The 27,043-nt window shown below is 37.8% G+C and overlaps 2 protein-coding genes across 3 annotated transcripts; both read right to left on the reverse strand.

Moving 5' to 3' along the window:
• Positions 1 to 776: 776 nt before the first annotated feature.
• LOC135689747 (metabotropic glutamate receptor 3) lies at positions 777 to 14,099 on the reverse strand. Of its 2 annotated transcripts, XM_065207079.2 has the most exons (4): positions 12,396 to 14,099; positions 10,920 to 11,230; positions 9,056 to 9,142; positions 777 to 8,606 (listed from the first exon to the last, which is right to left on the reverse strand). In XM_065207079.2, the coding sequence occupies exons 3-4, from the start codon at positions 9,132 to 9,134 to the stop codon at positions 6,061 to 6,063; spliced, it is 2,625 nt and encodes an 874-aa protein (XP_065063151.2). In that variant the 5' UTR covers positions 9,135 to 9,142; positions 10,920 to 11,230; positions 12,396 to 14,099; the 3' UTR covers positions 777 to 6,060. The 2 variants fall into 2 exon arrangements, with proteins under 2 accessions (XP_065063151.2, XP_065063152.2); XM_065207080.2 differs by lacking the exon at positions 10,920 to 11,230.
• Positions 14,100 to 14,246: 147 nt separating this feature from the next.
• Positions 14,247 to 18,245, reverse strand: LOC135689754 (phosducin-like protein 2). Its single transcript, XM_065207086.2, has 5 exons — positions 18,098 to 18,245; positions 16,976 to 17,202; positions 15,888 to 16,031; positions 14,992 to 15,200; positions 14,247 to 14,532 (listed from the first exon to the last, which is right to left on the reverse strand). Exons 2-5 carry the CDS (start codon positions 17,194 to 17,196, stop codon positions 14,372 to 14,374), a joined length of 735 nt encoding a protein of 244 aa, XP_065063158.1. The 5' UTR covers positions 17,197 to 17,202; positions 18,098 to 18,245; the 3' UTR covers positions 14,247 to 14,371.
• Positions 18,246 to 27,043: the final 8,798 nt, after the last annotated feature.

Consider the following 27,043-nt stretch of genomic DNA (forward strand, 5'->3'; position numbering starts at 1 on the left):
GAGGTTACTTCTACTTGAAAGTGTATTTTGCCAATGTCACGTGATAAAAATCATAAAGAGTGATTCTGAAATCATTTACAGTGCGAAAACTCCATCCCTGACTTAATCCTATTCTTACCAACTTTAAAAAGGCCAATTGCTAGTAAACTGCGTTATTTCAATATTAAGATAACTACTGATAAACATTTAATTATGTCAATGATTCCATTCGACACAGTTCCATTTAAAGCGACTGCAATAATCTGATAACATTTAAAATGGGTCTATTTTTAAAGAGTTCTGCAGCACACCTCAATCAAGTTAAATTAGAAACCCCCTCTCCCCCCGGGGGGAGTGAAATGCACGATCATAACATTTTAAAACGCCAGGCCCTTTGAGACTTGCACTCTATACCCACAGGAATCATCTTTTCTTGTGTAACGCGCCAGTGAATTTCTTCTCTTAATGTATTCGATCCATTTTGAAATCACGCCAGTTGACATCGTTGCAATGATCTCAATCTTTCGGACGCATTTATATTATTCCAAGTTTGAGGCTGGTCTGAAAACTTGGATACATGACACCTGACAGAATCACTCGTCCACTCTTGAGAGCTGGTTATTCGTAAGTTGAGCTAACGTTAAGACATGTGATTTAAAAGCTCCTTAAATTTCTTTGCGAGACCATTAGTTAGGCCCGTTGTTTGTATTCCTTGACTAATATTGCCTACCTTTTCAAGATTATCGAATTCTCCTTGCTGGGGTGAAGCTTTGCAAATCACTTGCTTCTTTGATCAGGATCAGTATCTAAAAATTCTGAAGAAATGGTCAAAATTTGTTCCCAGTTTTCTTATTTAGAATTTTCTTAGTAATTTATTTAAAATGCCAAACACTGTCAGACTCTCAATGGAACACGGGCCCATGTTAGATAATCAATTTGGACAAAGTCTGATCGTGTAAAAGCGACTTAACGCATGTTATTGTGAATTTAGGCGCGTACTTTTCCATTGCTGAAAAAATGATTTGCATGTTTTCTCGATATTTTCTAATATGAATAAAATTGCTTATTCCATTTCATATCATATCTTGTTTGGAATCACTCATTCTCCACAATCAATCAATGTTTCGTATTTAGGAATTATATCTACGTTATTTAATCAAGGTATCTAGCCTTTCAGTCGATCCCACAGTCTGTGAATTATCGTGTGGTGTTCCACAAGGCTCTATTCTTGGCCCGCTAATTTTTCTTTTAAGTCTTCGTCAAACGATCCAACATTTCACCACCCAACATTTTTCTTTTATGTTGGAATGTAACCCAACGATAGTGGTCAAACGATCCAACATTTCATCCAACCCTAACATTTTCACACGCAGATCGAAGAAGGCCTGGGTAGAAGGTCGCGCTGAAGGCTGCACAGTTTCGCGACATATCGATCCCAAAACCGCAAGGCAATCGCTGCCTCTTTATCATCGCGGTCTTTCAGGACTAGCGTCGCATCCCCTATCAAGGCCGTGGCCTAAATTCGTCTCCTTGCGCTTTCTTGTAGCTCCTCTGTGCTACAGCCTCTTCATTTATGCTTGATGTCGCTTCTTTCGTGCAAAATTCGTTATATTTCGTTATATTGTCCATAATTAAAGTGTAACACATTGTAAGCAAACGCGATTGCTGATACGAACGAAACCAGCCCAAGAAAACAACAACGATGCGATGATTGAATTTTGGCGCTCTTTAGCCAACTGCGCATGCGGTGGTCAAAACAATGGAATTGTTGGACATCGGCAGCCAACATTTTTGACCTCAGTCAAGTTTCGTTCAACATCGAAATTTGCGATGTTGGGTGACCCAACAAGGCGGTCAAACGAGCCAACTTTGTGTTGGGCGAAATGTTGGGTGAGATGTTGGATCGTTTGACCAGGGTTTTATATGTAAATGACATGCCACAGGCAGTCGACTGTGACTTACTTCTGTATGCAGATGACTCCTGTCTTGTATTTGGAGACAGTAACGTGAATGAAATAGAATAACAATTAAACAGGAATTTCAACCCTCTTTGCGATTGGTGTGTTGATAACAAACTAAGCATTCATTTTGGAGAGGACCAAGCAAAATTGATACTTTTTGGTAAAAAAATAAACATACGGACAGAAAAAAACTGGACATCAGAAAAGGCGACATTAAGATTAAACAATACACCTCAGTCACATATTTAGACTGTTTTCTCGACGAGGACCTGTCCGGGGAATCAATGGCTACAAAAATTCTAGGCAAAATCAATGGCAGGCTCTGTTTTTTATTACAGAAAGCAACATTTTATCGACTTCTCCCTTCGCAGATTGCTAGTAAACGCACTAATTCAGCCCCATTTTGACTATGTAAGCAGTGCTTGGTTTCCATTCTTAAACAAAAGATTAAACAAAAGATTTCAGACAGCTCAAAATAAATGTATCGGGTTTTGTTTGAATCTGAATAACAGAGCACATAAAGGATTCAATGGCTCCCCACGAAATAGAGATTTGAACAATGCATGATTGCAAAGATTTTCAAATTTTTTGATAATTCAGCCCCACCCTACATGTCAGAGATGTTTTTACCAGTTGGCCATAGCAGAGTCACTCGAAGATCTAAAAACAAACTGAATCAACCTTTCCGAAAGAAAAACATAGGGCAAAATTGCCTCTCATATCTTGGTCCCAAAATTTAAAACAATCTTCCATCAAAACTAAAATCTGCAAAGAACGTCCATGGTTTCAAACATATGACCAAAAATGAATTATTTGATGATCTACAAAGTCAAGAGGATAGCCCTTACATATTTTATTGAAAACCCAATTTCAGCCAACGAAAGGTTCTAGTTAACATTGTCCAGAATTATTTTTTTTCCAAGTTTTGGATACAAAATCCATTTTTCATTAACACATTTTTCTTATAACACCTCTGGAGGGACGATTATGAAAACAAGGTTGTATTGACCTTTTTAATGCTATCCCTGCCGTTTTCAACCAGGGATGTTTTTTATTCTATGTTTTTAACTTTCATCGGTAAATTTTATATATCTGTAATTAGATCTTTCTCTCAATTTTAAATGGTAATTTATTTGATGGCAGAATTATACATACATACATACATGAATACATACATACATACATACATACATACATACATACATACATACATACATACATACATACATACATACATACATACATACATACATACATACATACATACATACATACATACATACATACGTACATACATGCATACATACATACATACATACATACATACATATATTTTCGTTTTATTTTAGGAAAATCTTAGCTTTTCAAAGACCTGGCAATAAGGATTTCATTCTAGCTCTTACTACCTTGTCAACCTAGCCAAAAGGTGAGTGGACCAGTTTAACCTTTGAAGATTTTAAATATTGTTTAGTAACTTTGAATTGATGGGCCTAGAGAAACAACGTCCTTGAGCCAATGGCCGGGGAACTGCCCGCGGCCAACAGCCCGATGCCTCCCCCCAGAGCAAATTTGATTCAGAGCAAATTTGAAGGAAGGGCAGTTGGTAGTGGGGGTGCTAAAAAATTTTAAAAAATTGGTCACCAGAGTAGGTTGTATACAACAATTTCAAATCCATTTTGGAATCAACAACAAAATTTTGAGGTAATCCTTGAAGCAAATTAACCTATCGGTCTCAAAAACTTGTTCACCTTATTCTCTTTCTTCAAAAGGGGCGCAAAATTTCCAAAAAAAGGGCGCCAAACTTGCTTCAACTCGTTGAGGGAGGGGTAACTGCCCCTAGCCCCCCTAAATCCGCCATTGCCTCCCCTGTGATATGGTAAACAAGATAGGTGATAACAACGAGACTTGCATAACCACAGTATCTGTATTCCCAGGCGTACGGCGTACATTTAATTTTACAGATATGTTGCTTGGTGTTATTTCGTCAGAATTTGTTGGAAAATCGACAGTTTTTAGAGTGAATTCTAATGTCGCTTTCCAACCGACTTTTCATCTGGCTCTGAAAATTTATCATTGTAAGTTTTCTTTGCCAAGCTACTTTCATCCCCGAGCACCGCCAGGGATGAGCTGTTACGTTTAACACCAAGCATCATTTCAGTGAATTTTTGATCAACTTTTTCTGCTTCCTTATTGATAACATATTCACCGATAGAACCCTTATCTAATGTCAAGCTACCCATACATAAACAAAAGTAAATGGGTGATTTGAAAATATATTATAAATTGAGTGAAACATTAAAGACTTTGTTTGTAAATGAAGCTATGAAGTCAGAAAGTCATTCCATTATATCTGTTTGCATAAAAATCTTAAATTTGACACATACTGTGAAGGTTTCAATATACATCAATATATAGCATACAAAAAATTAATGTTTATCGCTCCGTCCCAAAAGTATTCGAAAGGAAGCCAGTGGTCATATATGGACAAATTAACGAAAAAAATAAAAAGTAATTTGGTTATATTTATAAAATGACAACAAAATAATTTCAGAATTTCAGCCACTTATAAAACAAAGAGAGAATTTCTCTTAAATTTCAAAACTTCGAGTCCATAATTCGATTTATTTGCGATTTAATTTACAGTATTTTGTGGGGGTCACCACAAGACAATTAGAAGACGAGAAATGATTGCCCCAATGTCAATGTTGCTTAGTCTTTTGAGGATATTGATCCGTTAAATTGTTCATATAAAACCAAAGAAGTCATAGCATTTTTAATTACATGCAGCCCTGGACTTTGAGAAGGCCCTGGAAGAGGTAGGATTCTATTGGCAGCAGACAAATAGTTTGAATCTTTCGTTGCCTGACACGAAGAATTGTCTTATTGAAAATTAAAAGGTTGCTTTTTTTTCTTTCTTTATTTAAGTTGGTAAAAATTCTAGCTATGCATATACTCAAGCTAATTGAAACCAACTAATTTAAATTACCAACGATTTTGATGACATAATTCGGGAAGGTTTTCTTGGAAGAAGACAATATAATATGAGGCGTTGATAGAACAGTGCCTGGTTCTGTATCTTATTTATTTATATTTATTTTAACTTTGGCGTAAAAACTTTATTAATGGCCATTCTTTCATCTTCCTCCATATTTCGTTTTTGCCATTGCTCAAAGTGAATGATTTGTCCGCTATTGAAAATAATTTTGTCAGTAAAATGTTTTTCTTTTCTTGCGCTATTTGTTCATTTTCGCGCCAAAATCGAGTGTACTTCTTCACTTAGATTGCGTGGTAAGTTAAGCCAATAATTTTTCCCGACTGTTCGAGTACTTTTGGGAGAGGAGTTTATATATATATAAAAATTTACATCGCAAAGCAGTTGAAGATTTTAAGAAGGGATCTTTAATAAATCAAATTAAAGGACCGTTATCTTTTTTAAGCAAATAGTTTAAGGGATAATTAATGAAAATGAATGTTATACCAAGGAGTCTACAGTTTTCCTTTGTGACGTCAACAATGCCATCACAACAATGTCCTGTGCTTATTAACTACCACTAACACAGATAAAGCTAAAAGGTTTCTTAGAAGAGAAAAAGGCTTCTTAGAATTACATTAAAAATCAGCTTTTAAGGACCCATTCATGATGCTGCTGATTGAAGCTGATTGAAGTAATCCTGCATCCTAATTGGTTTATTAGATGATGAGAGAATCTGGTGCGACTAGAATTCTGAAGATATAAAAATTTTAGTATCACGGTTAAGTGCAGTATGCTTTAAAGATTTCTTGTCAATGAAGAAACGTTCTCAATTTCTGAAAAAGATTTGGCGAATGAACCAGTTTCCTCGGGTCGTGATTCTCTTCCAATTCTAGAAATCTCACATTTTTCTGAATATAAAGTTTGCATTCTAATATATTCGAAATAGTCTATACAAATCTCGGTAGCGCAGGATTAAGATGGCCAGCATCTTCCTCTCGGGATTCCTTTTCAGAAATGGTCTAAAAGGCGAAGAAAGGAGTTTTCTAGGGCCTATTTTCGTGTCTGAACCAAATGTCAAGTCCATTTGTTCATCCACCTGCAACAACCACGCCCTTGCTACCTTAAGTAAATCTAACGCTGCTTAAGTCACGTGTTGGTGGACGCATCTTTCGAAACTGTCTTCAGTCGCATTATTGCCGTATTTTTGTGCTCGTAATAAGATTCGTCTTCGGTGATTGTTGCTAGTTGCTGTTGCTGCTGTTGTACGGCAGAATTTGGCACAGATTCCTGCCTTTTGCTGTTGAATTCTGAGAACATCTCCATCGTAGGGGCTACTCTGTTGTCAAACAGCAATTTGCTCAGCTTTGGGCCAAAGAGTCCAAGTAGGGTTATCAATCCAACGATAATTGTAAATGATGCAATTACGTAAATCGTCACAAAGACACTCTCTTTGTCCATTTCAAGAAAGAGAATAAGGGGGATGAAAACACCCCAGAGAAAACAGCTGACGTACATCGTTAAGCCAATGCTGTACGCTTCGTTAAAGTTTGTTGGAAATTTTCGGGTTTTGAAGGCAAAAACGGTGCAAATAGCCATGAGAACAAAACATGGAATCAAATTTAGAATGACGTTGAATGCATCAAACTTGCAAATGACAGCAACTTGTGTTTTGTCATTGATGTGTCTGTTGACAACAGTGGGTGGGTCCCCTACAACCCACATAATACCCAACAATAGCTGAACCCCAAGTAGACCCATGCATATCAAGATCTGTGACTTTGAGCCAACTAGCATAGGTTTCGATATCATCGATATTGATGCCTTGAAAATTCGATATATACGGTTGGTCTTCAGCATCAGGGGCGTGTAGCAGCCAGTCAGACTAAGTCCGATGATAAACCTTTGCAGTCCACACACAACTTGTGATGGTCTCATCATCATGGTTAACGGTGAGATAAAGCATACATATAGAGCAAGTATGATTATAAAACTGAGCTCTCTGCTGGAGGCTTTAACAATTCGTGAAGTTCTGAATTTAACAAACACAACAAGAAACATTGTGTTCAGCAAAATTCCTGTTAAGGAGCCAATCACAATTACCCAACCAGCAGCACTGTTTACATCTATGAACACCAAAGGCAGTGCTTTGCAAATAACCAAATCATCACTAGCTTTCTCAAATTCACCACATTGGATGCAACTATCATTTCTTATTATGTCATTGTTTCCACAGGGTCTACATGTGAAACAGCAGTCGCGGCTACTCGAAACTTTCACCTCACCCCATTTACATGGCAGTGAGCAAACAGAGACAGGCATCGCACTGCCTTTCCAAGTTATCTTTTCATCCATAATCTGCCAGTTCTTTTTACCAGCGGTTGTATTTTCTATCCACATACCAACCTCTTTGTATGTTGCTCCATCAAAATTCAAGATCGTAAAATTTCTTGAGTAGTATCCCTTTGCATTGAAGTCAACTGAATCCTCAAGGCCTGCACAAGAACTGTTTCCACTCTTCAGATTATCAACAATGCCGTCTTCAAACACATAGGTTCCTTTCCAGATTCTATCAATGCATGTTGTGTTTCCAGACGGGCACCATTTCAACATGATTTTCCGTAAGGCACAAACAATAGATTCAACTGCACTCAGTACAGGCTGCACAGGAGCATACTTGCCATAGAAAGAGCTGTTGTTTAAATTCTCAACACCAGAACACCTTGGCTTCCTACTGTCCTTCCCATCAGCATCGCATTCGAAAACTTCACTCCAAAACTCCCTAAACCACGTATAATTGTTCGATTTCAATGTCATATTTTTAAAGTAGTTCATGAATTCAGCATTGCTAGCCCCTGCATACTGAAGAATAAGTGATCCATTTGCAGCTTGTCGAGCCCCGTCTACCACATTCAAATCTGCATCCCAACCTGTGCTTGAAACCCAAGTCAAGGTTTTTACATCTTTTGCAGCTGTAAGAAGACGACGGGTGTCGGCTTGCGTGGTGAACAGAATGACAATCTTCGCTTTTTCAACCGACAACAGTTCTGTGACTGTTTGCATGAAGTCGTTGTCTGATGGATAATCAGGTAAGTCAATTCTTCTTGCGACGCATGCTTTACTCTTTTGTAATTCCTTAATGAAGTTGTCAACTCCCCGTTGTCCATATGTACCATACGAATTCACCGTAGAGATATAGGTCCAGTTGAAGTAACTAATGAGATCCACCAAGGCCTTTACCTGTAGCTCATCAGATGGAATTGTACTGAAAAAGTTATAGTAGGTGTTACGGTCCTCAAATACCGTGCTGGCTGCAGAATAGCTGACGGCTGCCGCTTTGTCGACGCTGTGGACCGCAGCAGCAAGGATGGCTTCGTCCGATGCAGCTGGGCCAACGACCCCAATGTAATAATCCATACGCAGTGTATGGAAAAGTGACCGGCGTAGTGTTGCAGTATTGCTGCAGGTATCTACAATCCTGAAACCAAGCTTTTTTCCGAACAAAAATGCTTTCCCGTTTATTTTCTCCACAGCATATCTCATAGCCTCCACTAGGGTTATGCCTGCATCATGAACGAGGCTACCACAATATGAAGGAGCCGATGAATTCTTAAAATGGACCCCGAAATAACCGGCTATCATGACGGTGCTTTGTTCTGTTATCATGTTGATGCTATTTGAGCTGCTGTCCAGTCCTAGTGAGAAAACGTTCAAATAGAAGTAAGATTTGAGCACTAAAACAAGTTGATGAAAATATAACAAGCGGAGAAATGAAAATGTAATGAAAATATTGGTCTATTTTGACCTTCTGCTGGGAAGGATGGATGGGGGGGGGGGGGAGATTGTGTGAGATTGTTGCGTTTGGCTGGTGTGAAAATGTTTACATTACATTTTACATCATATAACTAACAAGAAAAAGGCAGAAATACCGGATTTCTTCGAACTATCTTGAGTAATCTTTTCAATAGTTGAAAAACAAATTGATTAAATCAGTTTAGAAATTTACAAGAAAAACACAAGGTTGCTTAGTTCGAGGGCTGCTGAATTGCCTAGAGATTTAACTAATTGCCTAGAGATTTAACTGTCAGTTTGGGCAACTTCAACTACAAGGTAGCGAATTCTTTGTCGAGGCAACTCAACTTACCGCTTTCCGAAAGACCATTCGTCAAACAGAACCACGTTGCCATGAGAGCAACCATTACACACAGCTTCCCTGAGTTCATGTTGGATCCTGCAATGTCAGCAGATTGATCAGTTAAGCATACACTTAGTTTTTTGCTACTGCATACCCACATTCTTTGTTTAAACAGATTAATTTGTCGTTTCCAGTTTGCAAAGGTTCTGTAAATGACTCATTATCAACAAGATAGAAAAGTTTGGATTTGATATTTTGTTGGTGTATTTCATGACATGCATCGTTAAAAAATTCTCCAAATTTCAGATGCAAAGCTATTTTAAGGCGTTCTTGTTGATTCAAGTTTTCATCGAAAAGCTTGTATTGGTTTTAATTCGCTTAAGCCTGTATCTTGCAAAGCAGCTGTATAGTGCTGTCGATATTGCTTATGCAAATAAGGCAAATAAGCCCCCAACGCTTTTTTGCAATCATGATTGTAACGGTAAGTGCTTATGTTATGTGAGTACCAGTGCTTGATATCTTCTTGTGGCTGCTGCGATTGTCGATATTGTCAATTTAAAACCAATTCACATTTTAATTTTAATTTGAAACTAACTCTATCTAATTAGAACGAAAAATCCAATCAGAATTTTTTAAAATATAGTTTATTGAGAATAAATAACAACATGTCAATAAACGGTACTAAGAAAGAGATTAGTATTATCCGTGGATTTTCAAACACCAGTTCTATTTCGAAGGTTATTGCGACAAAATGTGACAAGGAACATGTTTGCAAGGAACATCTTATTCTTTGATAAAGAATCTTAGATATATGCGGAACTTCCTGTGATGCATGATGTGATCCCACTTCAGATTTTTTTATCGAATTACTACTCACAGAGTAAGAGTTTTAGAGAAGGGAGGGCTGATATCCATAAAAAGAGGGTCATAATAAGCGGGGTGGGGTTGTGTAGTGCAAAAGGTGAAAGACACAAATAACTGTATTTACAGCTGGTAAAGAATAAAAGGCCAAGGTGCTGAAGCAAACTGGCTTGATTTGCTTGTCTGGGCATTAATCTTTAAGAAAAAAATGTTTCAAAACTCAATTCCTTTTAAATCTGCTTATTTCTTTTGATAAATACGGACGGTAGGGAGAAACAATCAAAATAAAGTGAACTGAATTTAAAACCTTTCAGTATAACAGAATTTAATCCCCGCCCCGAAGATAAGGCAGCAGAGAGAGAACAGTTTATGCTCGTCCTAATGTCAAAGACCTCTCTACTGGCTGGTAGTATTTGATTGCGAAACGGTGTTTTATATTGTATGCGAAACATGCTTTAAAGCACCAGTCCAGAGAAAAATAATCATCTTGTATCTTGTTTGGGACTACCGAGTTTTCGAATGTCATCAAACATTTTTAACCTACATCCTATTTTGTCCTGGTTCTGATTTTAACAAATTCCATTCTTTTCGACAAATTCTCGTTCATAAATTCATTCACATGGTTCATAAGCTGTGCTTGTCTCATTCTATCCAAACCTTAGCTGTACCGCCTCCGTAGCCATTCTTTTACATCGCTGAGGGAATGAGGTTTACGGAAGTCGCGCTAGCTACAATATTGTTCTGAACTTTAACATTTTGTTCAGTTTCGGTTTTCTTTGCAGCATGCTAAAGGGGTGCGTCAGTGAATTTTGATGAGTCTGTATTGGCCTAGAAAGCGCTGGACTTATGATTTTTTAATAAACTTTCCCAAAATCAAAATTTGTCTTCAACCTCCAATACTTTATAATCCTGCACTTCCGTCCGAGCGCGCATTATACTGACTCAGTCGAATTGCCCTTTGCCTTAAATGCGAATCACTTAGTCAATAAGAACTCAGTAAAAGATTTCCTACCTTTAAGTTTCCTTTACAACTGATTACATTCCCTCCCTGATTTCGAGGTCTTGCTTTGGGAAATGAAGTATGCAATTATTACAAGGCAGCTGGTATTTGGCCTTCTTGTTTCCAGTTTTCCTTAGCGTCATTTGAATCGGCTTCCTTGATGCCTTTATCAACATGTTGTACATCCGTGTTTGTTTTTATATTGTTTTTTTCAAGCAACATTTCGAGGGTGTGTAAATACCGATAAATAATAGCTTCAGTTGGCATGGTAAAATCTTTACCCTACATCTTTTCATCTGATCTTTATTTTATTAATGTTTCTCCTGAAAATTAAGGATTTTTGTGTAATCCAAAAAGGCCCTGAATTCCTTCAAGGTATTAAACCTGTTTACACGTTTTAGCCACACCGACCTTATGCGACAGGCTCTCTTGTTTGCTCTAGTCTTGTAAGAACACATTCTTGTATCTACTTCAGGAGAAACTGAAAAGAATTTAAGAACAGCGGAGCGCTCTATGAAGCCGCCTTGAAAGAGAGCTGTATTCTTGCCATAGAAGGATGATGACTATAAATGGCTTTTGAATGTTCATGAATCGATAAATGGTTTTTTCCAGCTCCTTCTAGGGCCTTCTAGCACATGGCAGAAGCACATATGACTTAAGTCTAAATATGAGGCTTGTTCCATCTTTTGTCACCCTTCGATTCATTCCATGAAATGGCGACAATCAAACATATAAAGTTTTTTTGCAACTTTGACATAGCGTGGGTTTTCTTCACAGGCTAACAAAAATTTTAGAGAATTGAAGTGGGTACTATGGTAAGGTATACGTGGAAAATTATTTCTAAGCGAAAAAAGAACTGTGGTTTTTGGATTTTTAACGAGCAGCAAATTATCTAGAGTTTTACTCAAAATAAAATACAGGAATGAACAGCTAAATATGGGTTTAAGCATTCAATTTTCTTGCTTTTGGGTTAGGATTTAACTTTCTATAATACAGTTACTAATTCTCTTCTGAAATTGCAATCTTTAAATTCGTGAAAGGGAATTTTCAATCTCGTTCTAAATGTTTGTGTAAGACGTTCTTGTAAGTAGTCTACTTTATCTTTGCAACTGTCACTTTCTTTTTTCTATCAAAATCTAGCAAACGATATCTTTTAAGTCTATGGTTTGCCAACATAGCACAATATTTTGAGCAAACACTTTCTCTTACTCCTGATTAATTATTTATAATAAATTTTAGAACAAAAATTTTGCGTTCAGTCGGTTTTCAAATCGAAAGTTGCAAAGGAAATAGACAAGAAGTGTTAAGATGCAAACACATTGCATTGATAAGATAAATTAACAAGCTTTATCTGCACTACCAAATTAGGCATATATATATAATATAAATATAAAAATTTATTTAAAGCTAGCAGAGAAAATAGCGTGAAGCTAAATAAGGCCAAGTACACAAAATATACAAATCACAAAATATACTAATTACACAAACCTAGATTCGGAACAAAGTCTTTGCACGATTTGCACCTGCAGTCCAAATGTCCTGGATGGACGTGATATTTCTTTTAAACATTTCTAATGTTCGGGACTCTTTGATTTCTTTTGGCAAAGTCTGCCATCATTTTTGACTAATATATCTGTTGGAACCAATACCATATAAATTCGTTCTAGCCCTCAGAAAAAACAAGATTATTACCGCCACGAAGGCCATATAGCACATCTTCAGTAACAAATATTTCCGCCATAAAAGACGGATTCAAGTTGTTTACGGTTTTATAAATCTCTGTCAGGAGCAGCTGCAAATTCTTCTGGTGAACACATACTGAGTTACATTTAATTAAAAGTTTCTCAAAATTGGAAGTACTATCTCTTTGTATGATTCTGAGGGCTCTTTCACGGATCTTGTTATTCGATTTCCTATCATGAAACATCCACACAAGTGGACAATAACTGAAATGCGACATTACAAAGGAGGTCATTGTTAATTCTAAGTGTGGCGTTTCCATATATCTTGACACTCGTGCCAGTGCATGCAGCTTTTGGTTTGCTTTCTTACAAAGATTATTAACGCGAGTTTTGAAATTCAGCTTTTTGTCGAGTGTCACTCCTAGTAGTTTCTCTTCGTCACTTTCCTCTAGCAAAGATCCAAAAATATTTACAGTTGCCTCGTCATCTTCATCCCCGAAGACAAGCAAATGGCTTTTATCCTCATTCATCTTCATATAGATATTTTCAATCTAGAGTGATAGTAAAGCGGCATCCCTTTCAAGTGATTCTAAGATTGGACCCAGATCTGAACCACACGCAAAGATAGTAGTGTCATCTGCGTAGTTGCAAATCTCAGTATCTTTCACCAGGTAGAAGAAACCACTAATATATAGGTTGGAGAGCAGGGGTCCCAAAACTGAACCTTGGGGAACACCTAAGGAAGTCAATTTCGAGGTGCTGAATGAAACATTAACCTTCACTCTTTGCTGCCTTTCATTTAAGTAACTATGAATCAATTTTAGAGCTGATCCGCTAGAACTGTAAGCAGATAATTTGGCAATTAGCAGTTCATGATTTATGCAATCAAACGCCTTAGAGAGAGGTCCATCAAGATTGCTCCTGCAAATCCTTTTTTGTCCAAAACTGATTTGCATTTCTCGAGAAATCTTACAAGAGCCTGTTGTGTATAATATCCTTTACACATTCACATTCACAAGAGCCTGTTGTGTATTCCCGAAATCCACAGAGATACTGAAACAGGAAAGATCCTGAATAAATTACGATTTGTTCAAACATCAAACGCTCCTAAACTTTAGAAATAGCAGACAGAACTGCCATTGGTCTGTAATTTCCAAGACATAGCCAACCTTGCATTTTCATCAAACAGTGTGATTTGAAAATCGATCAATAGAAAAAAGGTTTGATCCGCAAAACGTCCTGAAATACGAAATTTGCGAAAGTTTATTATCGCGGAATATCCAGAGAACAATACTGTTGATCCTCTTGGAATTGGAAACTTTGATGACGAATGGTTGCTTTTAACGAATTTCAATATTGCTTTTCTTCTTTTGTTGGTATTAAGTTGAATCAAAACAGAAGGAAACTCCAGTTTCCTAAAACGCAAAAGTTTATTCTTACAAAAGATCCTATTTGGCTTCTTTCGCGAAAGCTAATTCCAAAAAATTCGCGTTTATTCAATTTGTTAAACTTTCATCCAACGAAACTTTCTTCCCTAAAAAGGTTTACAGCTAACAAAATGTTTTTGTGCAGCATTCCTTCGACGCCTTATCGTTTTTATCGACTTGATGGAATATTTCGTGGAATTAAGAAAAACATTTAAAAAAATTGAATTGCGTCTTGGCATTGTTGAAAAATCGGTCATGCTGTAAGCTAACCCTGAGTAAATCACATATTCAATAAAAAGGCTGGTTTGTCGTAGAAGGTCTTTTGATAAAAATATATTAAAAAAAAATCGTGGCTTTAATCATCATCATCATCAGACTCCGAATCAGAGTCTCTCACTGCCCTTCGGTCTCGTGTTAATATCGTCATTGAGTTCGAGTTCCTTGCAAGTTTCAGTCTAGGGTCTTCAGTTAGCGTCGTCTCTACTGCACCTGTTTGGGACAGCATCCACTCAAGGCCTGGAAACACAAATGCAGCAGTTGTAGTTTTTTTGTAGTTTAACTCATTTAAACATACAGTAGCACTAAAAACTGCAAAATAAGATTACCTAAACACAAGTTTACCAACAAGTGATATTGCTATGTGGGGGGGGGGGAGATTTATTATCCAGGGAAAATTAACAATGATGCTTATTGAGGACATAATATCTTGTGTCACTTATATCCACTAAACAATTTGCAACAAACTTGATTGAGATAAGAGTAATTTATCTTCAACAGTACTCCACTGAATGCTTAATAACTGAAACACATCTGAAAATGGAAATTAGGTATTTGGCTTTGAAAAAAGCAAACATTTTACAACATATTGGCTAAAAGCTTTTTCGTCTGACATTCCTCAGAGCATTAAACGTTTTAAAATGCTTGTTATTTTCAAAGCCATTTTCAAAGCCAAAAAATAATGTAATGTCTACTCACAATCCTGGTTCAAATCCATTCCACCAAACACATGTGGTCCAACAAACTGTCCCTTAAGGTTTCCTCCACAGTAAATAAATATTGTTGGTACATTTTTATCTGGATAGTTTTTGATGCAATTGGTTGATACGCTTTTTAAGAACTTTGTTGCTTGAAATTTTCTTGAAAGTTGAACAAGAAACTTATTTATCTGGGTACATAGTGGAACACTAAATCTGGTTAAGGATGATTCACCTGAGCAGTGTTGTTTCAATTTGCCTACCTATGCATTGGGTTGAAGCATTATGCTCATGGAGAGGAAGAAGTTTTGCACAAAATTTGCATACAACAATAAATTGAATAACTTCATGGGGGTTTAATTTCACATACGGTTGAGGTGGCTGAAACCTGTTAACAGGTCTAATATATTGATGGAATTAAGGGCCGTTTTGGATTATGCAACAATCCTTGATTTTCAGGAGAAACATGTATCTAATAAATTTCAAATAAAAAGATGCACAATAAAAAATAGGGAGCTCTACATCTTGTTGATCTTTCAGCCCATCTATGTTTCTATCAAGACTTCTAGAAGTTTTGTCACCAAAATAGCAGATGTCTCTTTCTCAGCACAGATCATCATTGTGTACTTTTTGTGATTTAATGATTTTGAATCTAAGGTGACATAATAGGAAAAAGTGTTTTTTGGTTATGAAGCCGTGAACAAAAGACTTGTCCAAAGATTTATTTAATCCCTTAAGGGCTGTTTATTGACTCTTTTAACTAACAACAATACAAGTGCAGGCAGCTCATTGGAAACAAAATCATTGCTTTCAGTATCTCACCATTACAAAGCATAGCTCTAGATTCTTGCCAAAGCAGATAGCAGGTATACAAAACATACATTTAAAAAAGGATACTATGTCTGGAAAAGATGCAACACTACCCAAATTCCTTCTCCAGCATTGGTAACTTGTTCTACATATTCATTTGCAGATATTTCTCTGATATCTCCAAATTTGGCAGAATTCTGTTTTTCTTTCAATTCTGCCATTCTTTGTAATCTGAGAGATTGAAAAGATGTTATTTTGATCATTCAGTCACACTTTTGGTTCACCTGTTAATTTTTATTCTGTTTAAACAATGATAGGAAACTTCCAATAAAGAAAAACAATTGAATTCATCAAAGTCAAAAAAATGCTGAGGCAAGCAGCAATAATATGTACTTTATATCTGAATCACCTTGAATCAAATTTTATCGGAATCAGCTTTTTACTAACTTTAACATTGGGTTAGGACATCCATCATTTTGAGGTGAAGGTGCTGCTCATGAGTTAATTTGACTACATTTGCATAAATATAAAAAATGAAACCATTGAAACAACCTGTCTTTACAAGCAGACGCGATACAATTTGTCTTTTTCCACATCAAGCTACTTTGTTCTCTTCGAGATGAGCACCTATCTGATTTCTTGCTATTACAACTGAGATTTTAATAGCAAAGCAGCGCAGCAAACAATAGCCTATTGCGCAGCAAACAAAGGGAGTTATGATGCAATGTACTATTTATTCCCTTCATTTGCTATAAAAAAAGCAAAAGTAATAGCATGACCAATCTATGGCTGAAGAATGAGGCTCCTCTGGTGCTGGGATATATTGGCTTTTGATGAAAGGTCTGCTGCGTCTACTTTATTTCAATTAAATGTGGCAATTACCACTAGAACCCTGGTTGAAAATTTCTCTGTTTTGCTTTATTTTTCTTACATTACACACGAAGTAGCCTTGAAAAAAGATTGCTATTAAAGTAATAGCAATAATAGCACTGTCTGTCGCCCCTAGGGAGGCTCACATGTGATCATTAAAGACTTCTATATGACTTCTTTGTGTATAGCTAATCTGTATACTGCAAAGTAAAGAGATCTGTTATAAGATAGAAATATTTACAGGGTTAGAAAAACAAATTCTACTTTATAAAGAGCTCCCTTCAAAAATGGGATGCAAAAAATACCTTATTTGCTGTAGAACCCTGTCATCTTCATCATCCTCCTTTTCATCTAATTCATCAAGACTTAAAATGTTCAATGGCTTCTCTTCAGTTCTCTGTTTTATGACATTGTCCATTAAATGTTCAATTTGATCTTGCGTAATTTCCACTTCCTTTTTTTCTGGTATGATTCCATGTTTGCGTAGTGCATCATTCCATTCTGTATCTTGACTTTGGTCCTGCATCTTAAACTTTGCGAAGAAAGAAATAATTATAGTCTATATCAAGGACCAAGATATCAAGGGGGGTTGGGGGCCTTGACCCCGCCAAAAAACTTTAGTAGTATAAGTAAAGCACTTTAATTTTGTAAAATATGGCTGTTTTTACACTTATTTATCAGGGCCGCCCCCCCCCCCCCCCCCGAAAAAAAGTTGTATCTCTGTCTTTGGTCCATATGACCTATTTTATCCCCATTTCTTATTTTGCAATTTCTACGCTTTCTTATATTCAACAATATATTTTATAGAGAATCTCCAAATTTAGAGCAAGAAATACTTCCATTTTTGAATGGCACAGGCCTGTAAGTATAGTTTGGTAGAGGCAGAAAGCGATATGCTAGAGTTACAGTTATGTAAGACTGGTTTTTCACAGTTTACTTCATATGAACATACATGTTCTTATGATTGCTTTAATTTTTTAGACCTAAAGGCTCACTATTTGGTTTTCTAAAGGGTGTGTGGCTGAGAATAGCTTTATCTCAATAATTATAAAATCTACTTTTAGGAATCAACATTTCAAATAACACTCTTTGTTGGGACGCTATTTGCTGGGTGTGGTTCTGAGTGAAAATTTGTCCTGTTTGTTAGCTAGAGGGTGTTGTTCGACCAATTGTTTTTGGATTTTACTTTAAACATTAATTTATTCTATTGATATAACCTCTGTTTTGAAACCATAATGAAATCACTTTTAAGACTTCATTCAAAGAAACACAATGTCCGAAATGGACAGAGCAACTTGGAGGGAGTTTGGGCCTAAGTGATTATATTGGTGTTTGAATGCTTGATTAAAAAATGACACAGCTTCATCCTTGACAAAGATCATGAATGGACTAAAAAATAAATAACTAAAATTTGGGAAATATCTTACCTTTGAAAAACTTGGTTACTCAAACAACTTCTTTCCTACGAGGAAATGCTTCGGGTCTACAAGTTTACCATAAATGGAATAGGGCACAGTCTGCCTTGATGCCCTGTGATCCGTAGCCACATCCCTCATACACCACTCGACAGTCGAAACCACATCTCTATGGTCTAAACACGTAGGTTTTTTATACCGGATGACAATGATAAATCAGGCTTACGGTTTAACGGTGGATCTAAAATTAAGACTTTTGGCAAGGCATTTGTTAACATGTTCAGAAATGGGGAATTGCCCCACCTGACATAGCTAACGTATTTAATGACTTTTTCAGCACCGCCGCCCAAGAGATTACATCACATCTGCCACCCCCTCAGCTGGTCCACCCTACCATAGAAACTAAATCAGAATTATGCATCCATCAGCAACCCCTAACCAAGTCAAGGACATCATTAACAAATTAAATAATTCCAAATGGACCGGTTTGGATGATATAAAGTCTCCGAGACAAGAAAACCAGACATCATCCTTTTGCTGTTGATGTATATATGTAAATAACACAACAAGTATCACATTATAACAGTTGCAAAGCAAACAGTCTCAGTCAGTCTCTGCAGTCCCTCCTTCTGCCTTCCTCCTCCTCTTCCAACAACAACAACCCAAAATGGCGGACACAACACCACTTCCCCTTTTTTAGTAACGGACGTAGTCTTTGAACCTAGCAGGTAAACGAGTTTCCCTCCGAGGTCTTGTAGCCCTGTCCTCATTTGGATGTTGCGCAGTAACGCCAGCTGGGGCAATTACTGGCTCTTCTGTCATGTCTGGAACCGGATCTTGGTTGTTCGCGTTTTCTGTTTGATGGGCTTGGTTCTCTATCCAAATAGTATGGTCCTCGATTTTTCCTTGGCTAACTGCAGGCTTTACGTCATCACAGTGCCTTCTGAAACTTTTATTATCAGCCAAACTTTCTAGTAACAGGCCGCTACCTTCTGTGCACAGGACTTTATACAGCTCTGGCCCAAAGATGGGATCAAACTTGCACCGCTGCATGTTCCGTAAGTACACAAGATCCCCTGGAGTGTAGATGGACTTCTTTCTATGGGTCGACCTGTTCATTTGGTCCTCTCGAGACATACGTTGTGCTCTGTCTTGCATCTGAGCCTCGCGTATCTGTTGCTCAGTCAGTTGCCGTCGCGGAAAATCTTTTCGATACCCACTACGAAGCAAGAGATCTCCCGGTGGTACTCCCGTTGCAGGATGAGGCGTCGCCCGATATGTTGCTAGGACTTCCTTAATAGCTGTATGTTTATCCTTTTTATTGAAATGGGCCGCCTTTAACGCTTTTCCGAGAGGACGCATAAATGTTTCTGCAGGGTTTGCTTGTGGGTGATACGGGAAGGTTTTAACATGATCAATACCGCTGCCTTGGGAAAATTCAGCAAATGCTTTTGAATCAAATGGTGGTCCATTGTCTGTGCGATGCATTTCAGGATAACCGAAATCTGTATAAATGTCATCCAATGCTTTAATGACAGGCTTAGCTGCGGTGTTTGGGACAAGCTTTGCTGCAGGAAATCGACTCATTTTATCCAGAACTACCAACACATGCTTACTGTCGGGCATAGGACCAAACAGATCAATGCTTACATCTTGCCATGCATGTTCCGGCGTTCTGTGAGATTGAATGGGTTCGTGCATTGTCTTGTTTGTAAATAGTTGACACTCTTTACAGGATGCCACTTTCTCTTCCACTTTTTGGTTCATTTTTGGGAACCAGAAATGACTGCGTAGGCGGCGTTTAAGGCTGTTCATTCCAGGGTGACCTCCCTGGTGGGCTTTTACAAGGGCAATGTCCCACAAACTCTCAGGAAGAATAATGCGTTCTCCTTTCATTATCAGTTCCTCATCTGAGATGGTAAGTTCCGCAAAGATCTTTTTGAATGGAGCGAGATTACCCTTTGTCGTTGGTACATATCCCTTTCTAATGTATTTCTTCAACTCATGAAGTGTTTTGTCTTTATCTGTCTCATCGATGATTCGACTCATAGAAATGGACTCGGTGTATGGAGCATATTGAAGAAGCCAGACCGTTTTTTCTAGTTCATTGGTTTCTTTTTGTTGATCTCTGCTGATGCTACTAAATGGTGTTGCATGTCGGGAAAGGTAATCAGCTGGGTTAACTTTCCCTTCCTTCCAGATTACTCTATATTTCATGTCTTGATGACGCAGCTTTATCCGGTCTGTTCTGACCGACCCTTTTCTAGCATTAGAAAAAATGCTTACCAGGGGCTTATGATCTGTAACGACTTTGATCTCAGGACCTCCTGCAATAAAGTAGCGAAACCGACGCAATCCAAAGTCAATGGCTAGTGTTTCTAAGTCTAGCTGTGGGTATCTCTGCTCTACTGGGGTTGTGGCACGGCTGGCAAATGCTACTGGCTTTGCACTATCACTTGTCTCTCCTTGCATCAGAATTGCAGATAGTCCTGAAAGATGCGCATCCACAAAAATAAATGTATCCTCTTCAGGATTGAAATGGCGGAGAAGAGTGTCTTCTCTGAATGCAACTTTCAACCTGTCAAATTCTCTTTGGCACTCCTTATCCCAAGTGAAGCGACTGTGTTTCTTTGTTCGCATCCGAAGGTTCATTGTTTTGCTTGCTAAGTCTGGTATGAAGTCTTTATTTGACTGGATCATACAGAGGAAAGATTGTAGTTCATCCTTTGAACGTGGGCGTGAGGCATGTTGCAATGCCTTTACCTTTTCTGGGTCCGGTTTAATACCATCTTTGCAGACACGTAGTCCCCAGAATGGAATTTCCTCCTTATCAAACATGCATTTATCAGGATTCAAAGTCATTCCTGATTTTGCAATTACTTGAAGGACGCGATTTAATGCATGATCATGTTGTTTCTTTGTTTTGGCTGCTATGATGAGGTCATCATGGATAACATGTGCTTCTTGAAAGGGCTGAAATAGCGGAAGAAGCGCCTTTGTCAACTCGCCAGAGGCTGGTTTTGTGCCCATAGTAAGTTTTCGATACCGCATCAGTCGGTCACCTGCATGGAACACTGTGATCTTCTTAGACTCTTCATCAAGCTCCAGTTGATGGAATGCAGACTTAAAATCAAGTTTAGAAAAATGTTGACACCTTGCAAGTTGTGTTTTAATGTCCTCTACTCTGGGAATTGGAATGTTTGTTGATTCAATTGCCCGGTTTGCTTGACGCATGTCAACAGTGACCCGAATACTACCATCATCTTTTGGGGCGAGCACTACATTTGAAATCCATGGTGCTGGTCCTATATGTTCTTCTATTATATTGTTCTCTTCCATGGTCTGTATCTCTTTCTCAAATCTCTTCCGTAAATGAAATGGAACAGGTCTGGCCGGTGCAGCTACTGGGGGAATATTTTCATTTATGTGAAACTTCACAAAATGGTCTTTTAATGTACCAATACCTGTAAATACCTCTGGATATTGCGAAATAATGCTTGCTTTAACGTCATATCTGATTTCTGTGTTGCGCCGAATACTTGGCTGTTGGTTATCTGGAGTTGGGTTAAATGTTATAATTCCTAGCTCTTCTGAAACTCTTCCACTGAGCAAAGTTTCAAGATCCTGTTTGACCACGTATATGCATGCATTGGCAACTGATTCTCCATGCATGATTGTGCCTATATAATAACCACAACATTTTACTGATTTTGATCCATATGGGCGTATTTTCATCTTCGTTTTTCCAAGGGGCAAAGCCAAAGCTTGAGCTTGTTTCCTAGACATTACGCAAATATCCGCCCCTGTGTCAGCAAATGCACTTACTCTTCGCTCTTTAATTATCACCTCAACTTGATAGCGTGATTTTTTTGATGTTTTGCGCATCTGCTGGCGAATACGCATGCGTCGTATTTTTGTAACATTCTTCATGAACCGTACACGGTTAATATTCTGGCTAGAACTTGAGTCACTTTCAGATGTGCATGTTTCAGTATCAGAGCTTTCATCCTTACTGCTACTGCTCTCTACCCGCCGAGTGCGAGGTTTAATCTTCTCTCTCTTCTTTTTACATATTGCCGAGCCTTTAAAATGTCCTGTTTTACCACAGTCAAAGCACTCACGATTTGCTGCTGGGCACTGCTTTCCTCCTTTACATACTCTCGATGAACAATTTGGGCAGTTGGAATATTTCTCTCGCAATTTTCCTGCATATTTTGATTTTGACCCTTTTCTGGAGTATTTTCCTGGTCTCTTTATTCTGGAGACAGGTGCTTCACTATTTTCATGGATTCTCTGTGCCCCTCTTGCTGCTGCCTCCAGTTGTCTCCCACCTTTAATCAGATTATCAAGGTCCCACTGGTTCTTTAGGGCATTTTTGCGAATTTCATTATTCGATGTTCCAATGATGATTTGGTCTCTGGTGAGGATATTCTTGACTGTACAAGTTTCACTGGTGCAAGAAAATTCACATGTTTTGGCTTCGTGCTTTACTCTTACTGTAAAAGAATCAAAACTTTCACTTTCCTTCTGAAACAACTTGTGAAACTCAAAATTGGCAAGTGTTTTGTTCCTACTGATATCATATCTTCCCTTTAGTGCTGCTGTCATCTCCATAAAAGTGATTTTACCCCTATCCTTTTCAGGAACAACTTCCTCAAAATCCCTTTGAAGGTTTCTTGAGGCAAACCTTCCTAAAAAAATTTTCCGTTTATCTTGCTCTACCCATGCTGCTTTCTCTGTGTTACTACCTTCCTTCGGTGGCTCTTTGGCTATTGCATCATATTCATAATGAAAAGAATCAATAAAGTCACAAAATGCTTCATAAACATTCCCTTGGTGATCTTCCGGGTCAAACTTGGTCATTGCATGCAATCCATAACTCGCCGCCATTTTGAATCGGCCTAGTTTTTCTACCTTTTACGCTGATTCCTGAATTGGCCTAGTTTTTTTTTTTACCTCAGCTTTATCCTCGTCGCCATTATAAAGTCTCCGAGACAAGAAAACCAGACATCATCCTTTTGCTGTTGATGTATATATGTAAATAACACAACAAGTATCACATTATAACAGTTGCAAAGCAAACAGTCTCAGTCAGTCTCTGCAGTCCCTCCTTCTGCCTTCCTCCTCCTCTTCCAACAACAACAACCCAAAATGGCGGACACAACAGATGAATCACCTATCAAAACTATAAAAGTTCTCTGCCAATCTGATGGCTTTGTTAAAGCTATGGTAAATATTATCAGTTTCTCGTTCAGTGTTTGGTCGTTTCCCAATCATCTGGAAAAGAGCAAGAATTGTTCCAGTCTTTATATTTGATGACGTTCAAATTGTTGACAACTATCGCCTTATTTCAATCCTATGTAGCCTGAGTAAGATCATAGAGAGGATTGCATTCAATCATATTTACGCATTCCTAGTCAAGGAAGGATTGCTTCACAAGCTACAATCATGGTTCAGAAAACTCTACTCAACTACGTCTGCCCTCTTACACATTATAGATACAATCTACACTGACATGGAGAATGGTCTATTAACTCGTGCTCTTTTTCTGGACCTAAAAAAGGCTACATTGGCTGTCCGCATTAGCTACATTGGCTGTCCTCATATTTAGAGTGTATAACGCAGTTAGTTGATTTCAATAGAAAGCTATTTCGTTATGCAAAAATTTCTACTGGTGTTCCTCAGGGTTCCATCCTCAGACCACGTTTGCTCTTATTATATGTAAATTACCTACAAAGCCTTATTGATTCCCAAACAGTGATGTTTGCTGATGATACAACTATCCTGTCACATGGGCCCTCCCACAGTAGTCTTACTCCCATCATTCAAAAAGACTTGGACAGTTTTAGTATACTCTTCTATATTATACTATATTATTACTATTTAGTATTATCTTAAGTTTTAGTAAACCATCTTGTCCCTCGTTCTACCAAGACAAAAGTAATCATCTTCAGTAAGCCATCACAAGCAACAATGTTTAAAGACCGTACCATCCTATCCCTCAAAAATGCAGAAATTGAATATGTCCACTTTTACCCCCACATGCCAAATTTAAGAAGCGGAGGAGCGTCTCCAGCTTTCCACTCCTTTCATCTATTTCCACGCTCGAATTTGTTTGGCTCTGGTACTCAGAATGTAAATGCGCATATTTGAATTCAGCATCCCAAGCTAAATTGTTAATTTCTCTAGCTAATTTCTTCAGCAGGAACACATCTAAGCCAAAAAGTTGTCTTATACATGACATATATGTGTGAAACAACCCATCAAGCCCTTGCAACAAACTGGGATATTTTGCATAAGCAGATTACAATCTGAAGCATCTGTCCATAAACCCTGTACAGTTTCTTGAGGTGAGCATTGGCCCTTTTGAAAAATGCCCACCACTCAGAAATCCTTAAAAAAATGGCCTGACTGTTGATACCCTACTGGTACAACTGTAGGTACAAATTCTCTATTGAAATTAATAATCAGGGACCGCGCACCAGTCTAAAAGTGGAGGGGCTGAAATGGGTGCGCCTGAAATTTTTTAGGCCACGCCCTCTAGAACGCCCGAAAACGCCTCTTTTAGAAAATACCTGTTTATTTCCAGTAAACTTTTATAAACAGTCTGGTTGAGAAAAGTTATCAATAACTATAAAAATAGATAAAATTAGCTTGAGGGTAATAAAACACTAAGCTAACTAAGTTGGAAAACACATCATATCATTAAACAAGATGAAACACCTAGAAAATGAGCATAAAAGATTCCAACTAAAGAAGATCTACATAGGAGTAAACTTTCCAAAGTTTTCTTTGAGCAAACCTTCCAAAATTACGACGACGGTACCATTACTGTTTTTGAGCCTGATCCTGGCATTGTGACCAACAGATACTGAGCAGATAGTGTTATGATATCGAACGTTTATGCATTGATCCATTTGCTCGAGAAAATGCAACTTACATACATGGTATTCAAGATTCGTAGTTATATGTTACTGCGTAAAAGTTATATAATGTTGTATAGAATATGTGCTCAATTAGAATATGGTTATTAATCCGATTTCATTTCTAAATAAGAAATGCAGATAGAAATAGCCTCTCTTTGGCACTGCACAAACATAATCTCTTCCAGGCAGTTAGGTCGAGTACAGATTGATTGTCTTCATGATGAATAAAACTGTCTCGGCAGTTGCTCTGCGGAAAAATTATGCTTCTAGGGCTGCTTGTAAGAATTCAAGGAAAATATTTATGAAATTGCTCCACATCCAAAAGGCTTATGAAATTAAAGAAATAGTGTTGTCTAGATAAATAAATGTAGATACATACCTGTACAAATTGCATGCTTAAAGGGGGTGAAGCTTGATGTACGCCAACCAGGATACAAAAAGCTTTGCCTAAACCAATCAATATTGAAGCAGCTTTGCTTACACCAATCAAATCACAGAACACATACCAGTTAGTAAAGCAGATAATGAAATTCATCGTGCAAAATGCGATAAAAGCATACGATTTAGCAGACATAGACACTTTTGTGATATTGAAAAGGTGAAGGTTGGAACCATTCTGAAAAATGCCCCTAACCCCTATTCTTAGACTTAGGTTCTCATGCCCAGTCCACACAGAAAGAAACACCTTTATCTATAGTCTAGAAACAGATGTTTACGCAAAATTTGATAGGTATAGACAATTTGATGCACTGAATAAGATAAGAGTTTGAAAATTCTTAAATATGCCCCCAATTCTACGTTTAGATGGGGGTAAAGGACAGTCCCCTGTGTTTTACTCTTTCACGGAAAAGATATTAACACGAGACGTGGCAGGTATAGACAATCAAATGTAGTAAATGAGATTAGAGTATAGAAATTGTTAAGGACGCCGCCAGTGCTACTTTTAAACAGGGGTATTAGTGCCCAATCCATTTTTACCTAAACTGCACACATATGCATATGGTCGCCATATCTTTCGGGCTTGGCTCGTTGCAGGTGATTTCTAAACTGTCTTGAAAATATGTGATATCTTTGTTTAAGTGTGTAACGCAAATCTGGTATAATGCTTATCTTGGTATCTAATTTATGACGCAATATTTTTCTCCGTATTATGTACACATGGTTTTTACTGCTTTTTCTAGCTTTGCAATAGCCCATAGTTCTCAACATCTAGAGAGTTAGTTCCAGTAGACAGAAATAATGCATAGAGCTAAAGATGGTTCCTTTCAAATAGGTTTTTAAAGTAAACGTAATACTAGCAAAGTTGACATTTTCTGCAAAGTCTGGAATCCTTGCTTTTCTCTTTGTTTGATATTCACGTAAATTCTCTTGTACGCTTCAAACAGCGGTGGTTTCGGCTGGAGACTAAATGACAGGGTTACAAAGTTGCATTTTGAACAAATGACGCCAGGTGAAGGCATTGTAATCCAGGGTCAAACTTTTAGGGTTTCTGTACATGGTAGTGGTTATCTTGAAAATAAGTTTTATATTTTCTTAGCAAAGACTTTTTGACTCACCGTCAAATTCCGCGTGGAAAATCTTTGCCCAACCCGATCGCTGGACTAAAGGCAACATAGCAGGGTACATCGCATCCATGGTGCAGGGAACATAATGATTGTAGGCTGCTTTTGACGTTGGCTATGCTTAGCACCAACGTTTCTGCAGTCTCCTTCCAGAAAACCCGAAGAAGGGATGAATAGCTTAGACAGTTTTTCTGCTTTTCGCGTCACAATTACCTTTAGAAAATTCCAAAATAAATCTAATGATATCCTAGAATGAAGGATTTGATGAAGAAGGACAATGAGTTGGTTCTTTACAGTTATTCACAATATAAAGCTTTTCAGATGAAACGTCTGCTTCTGGCATATTGCTTTTACATTGCTGCATTCTCTCTCGAGTGAAATTCTATGGTTATGTCTTGAAATTCTGCTCTTGACTTTTCAATTGTTTTGGCGACGGCACGTGCAGAATCAAAAGCGATAAAAGCGAGTAA

Source organism: Rhopilema esculentum, chromosome 5 (genome assembly GCF_057945365.1).
Source record: "Rhopilema esculentum isolate cy_ngs chromosome 5, ASM5794536v1, whole genome shotgun sequence".
Taxonomy (NCBI): Eukaryota; Metazoa; Cnidaria; class Scyphozoa; order Rhizostomeae; family Rhizostomatidae; genus Rhopilema; species Rhopilema esculentum.

Excerpts from the sequence above, each read along its gene's own strand:
- LOC135689747 (XM_065207080.2), bottom strand. The coding sequence starts at position 9,134 with ATGAACTCAGGGAAGCTGTGTGTAATGGTTGCTCTCATGGCAACGTGG. Across the intron at positions 8,607-9,055 it reads GAATGGTCTTTCGGAAAGCG|GACTGGACAGCAGCTCAAAT; the intron begins GTAAGTTGAGTT and ends TTTTCTCACTAG.
- LOC135689754 (XM_065207086.2), bottom strand. The coding sequence starts at position 17,196 with ATGCAGGACCAAAGTCAAGATACAGAATGGAATGATGCACTACGCAAA. Across the intron at positions 16,032-16,975 it reads AGGGTTCTACAGCAAATAAG|ATTACAAAGAATGGCAGAAT; the intron begins GTATTTTTTGCA and ends TCAATCTCTCAG. Across the intron at positions 14,533-14,991 it reads AATGGATTTGAACCAGGATT|GCCTTGAGTGGATGCTGTCC; the intron begins GTGAGTAGACAT and ends TTGTGTTTCCAG.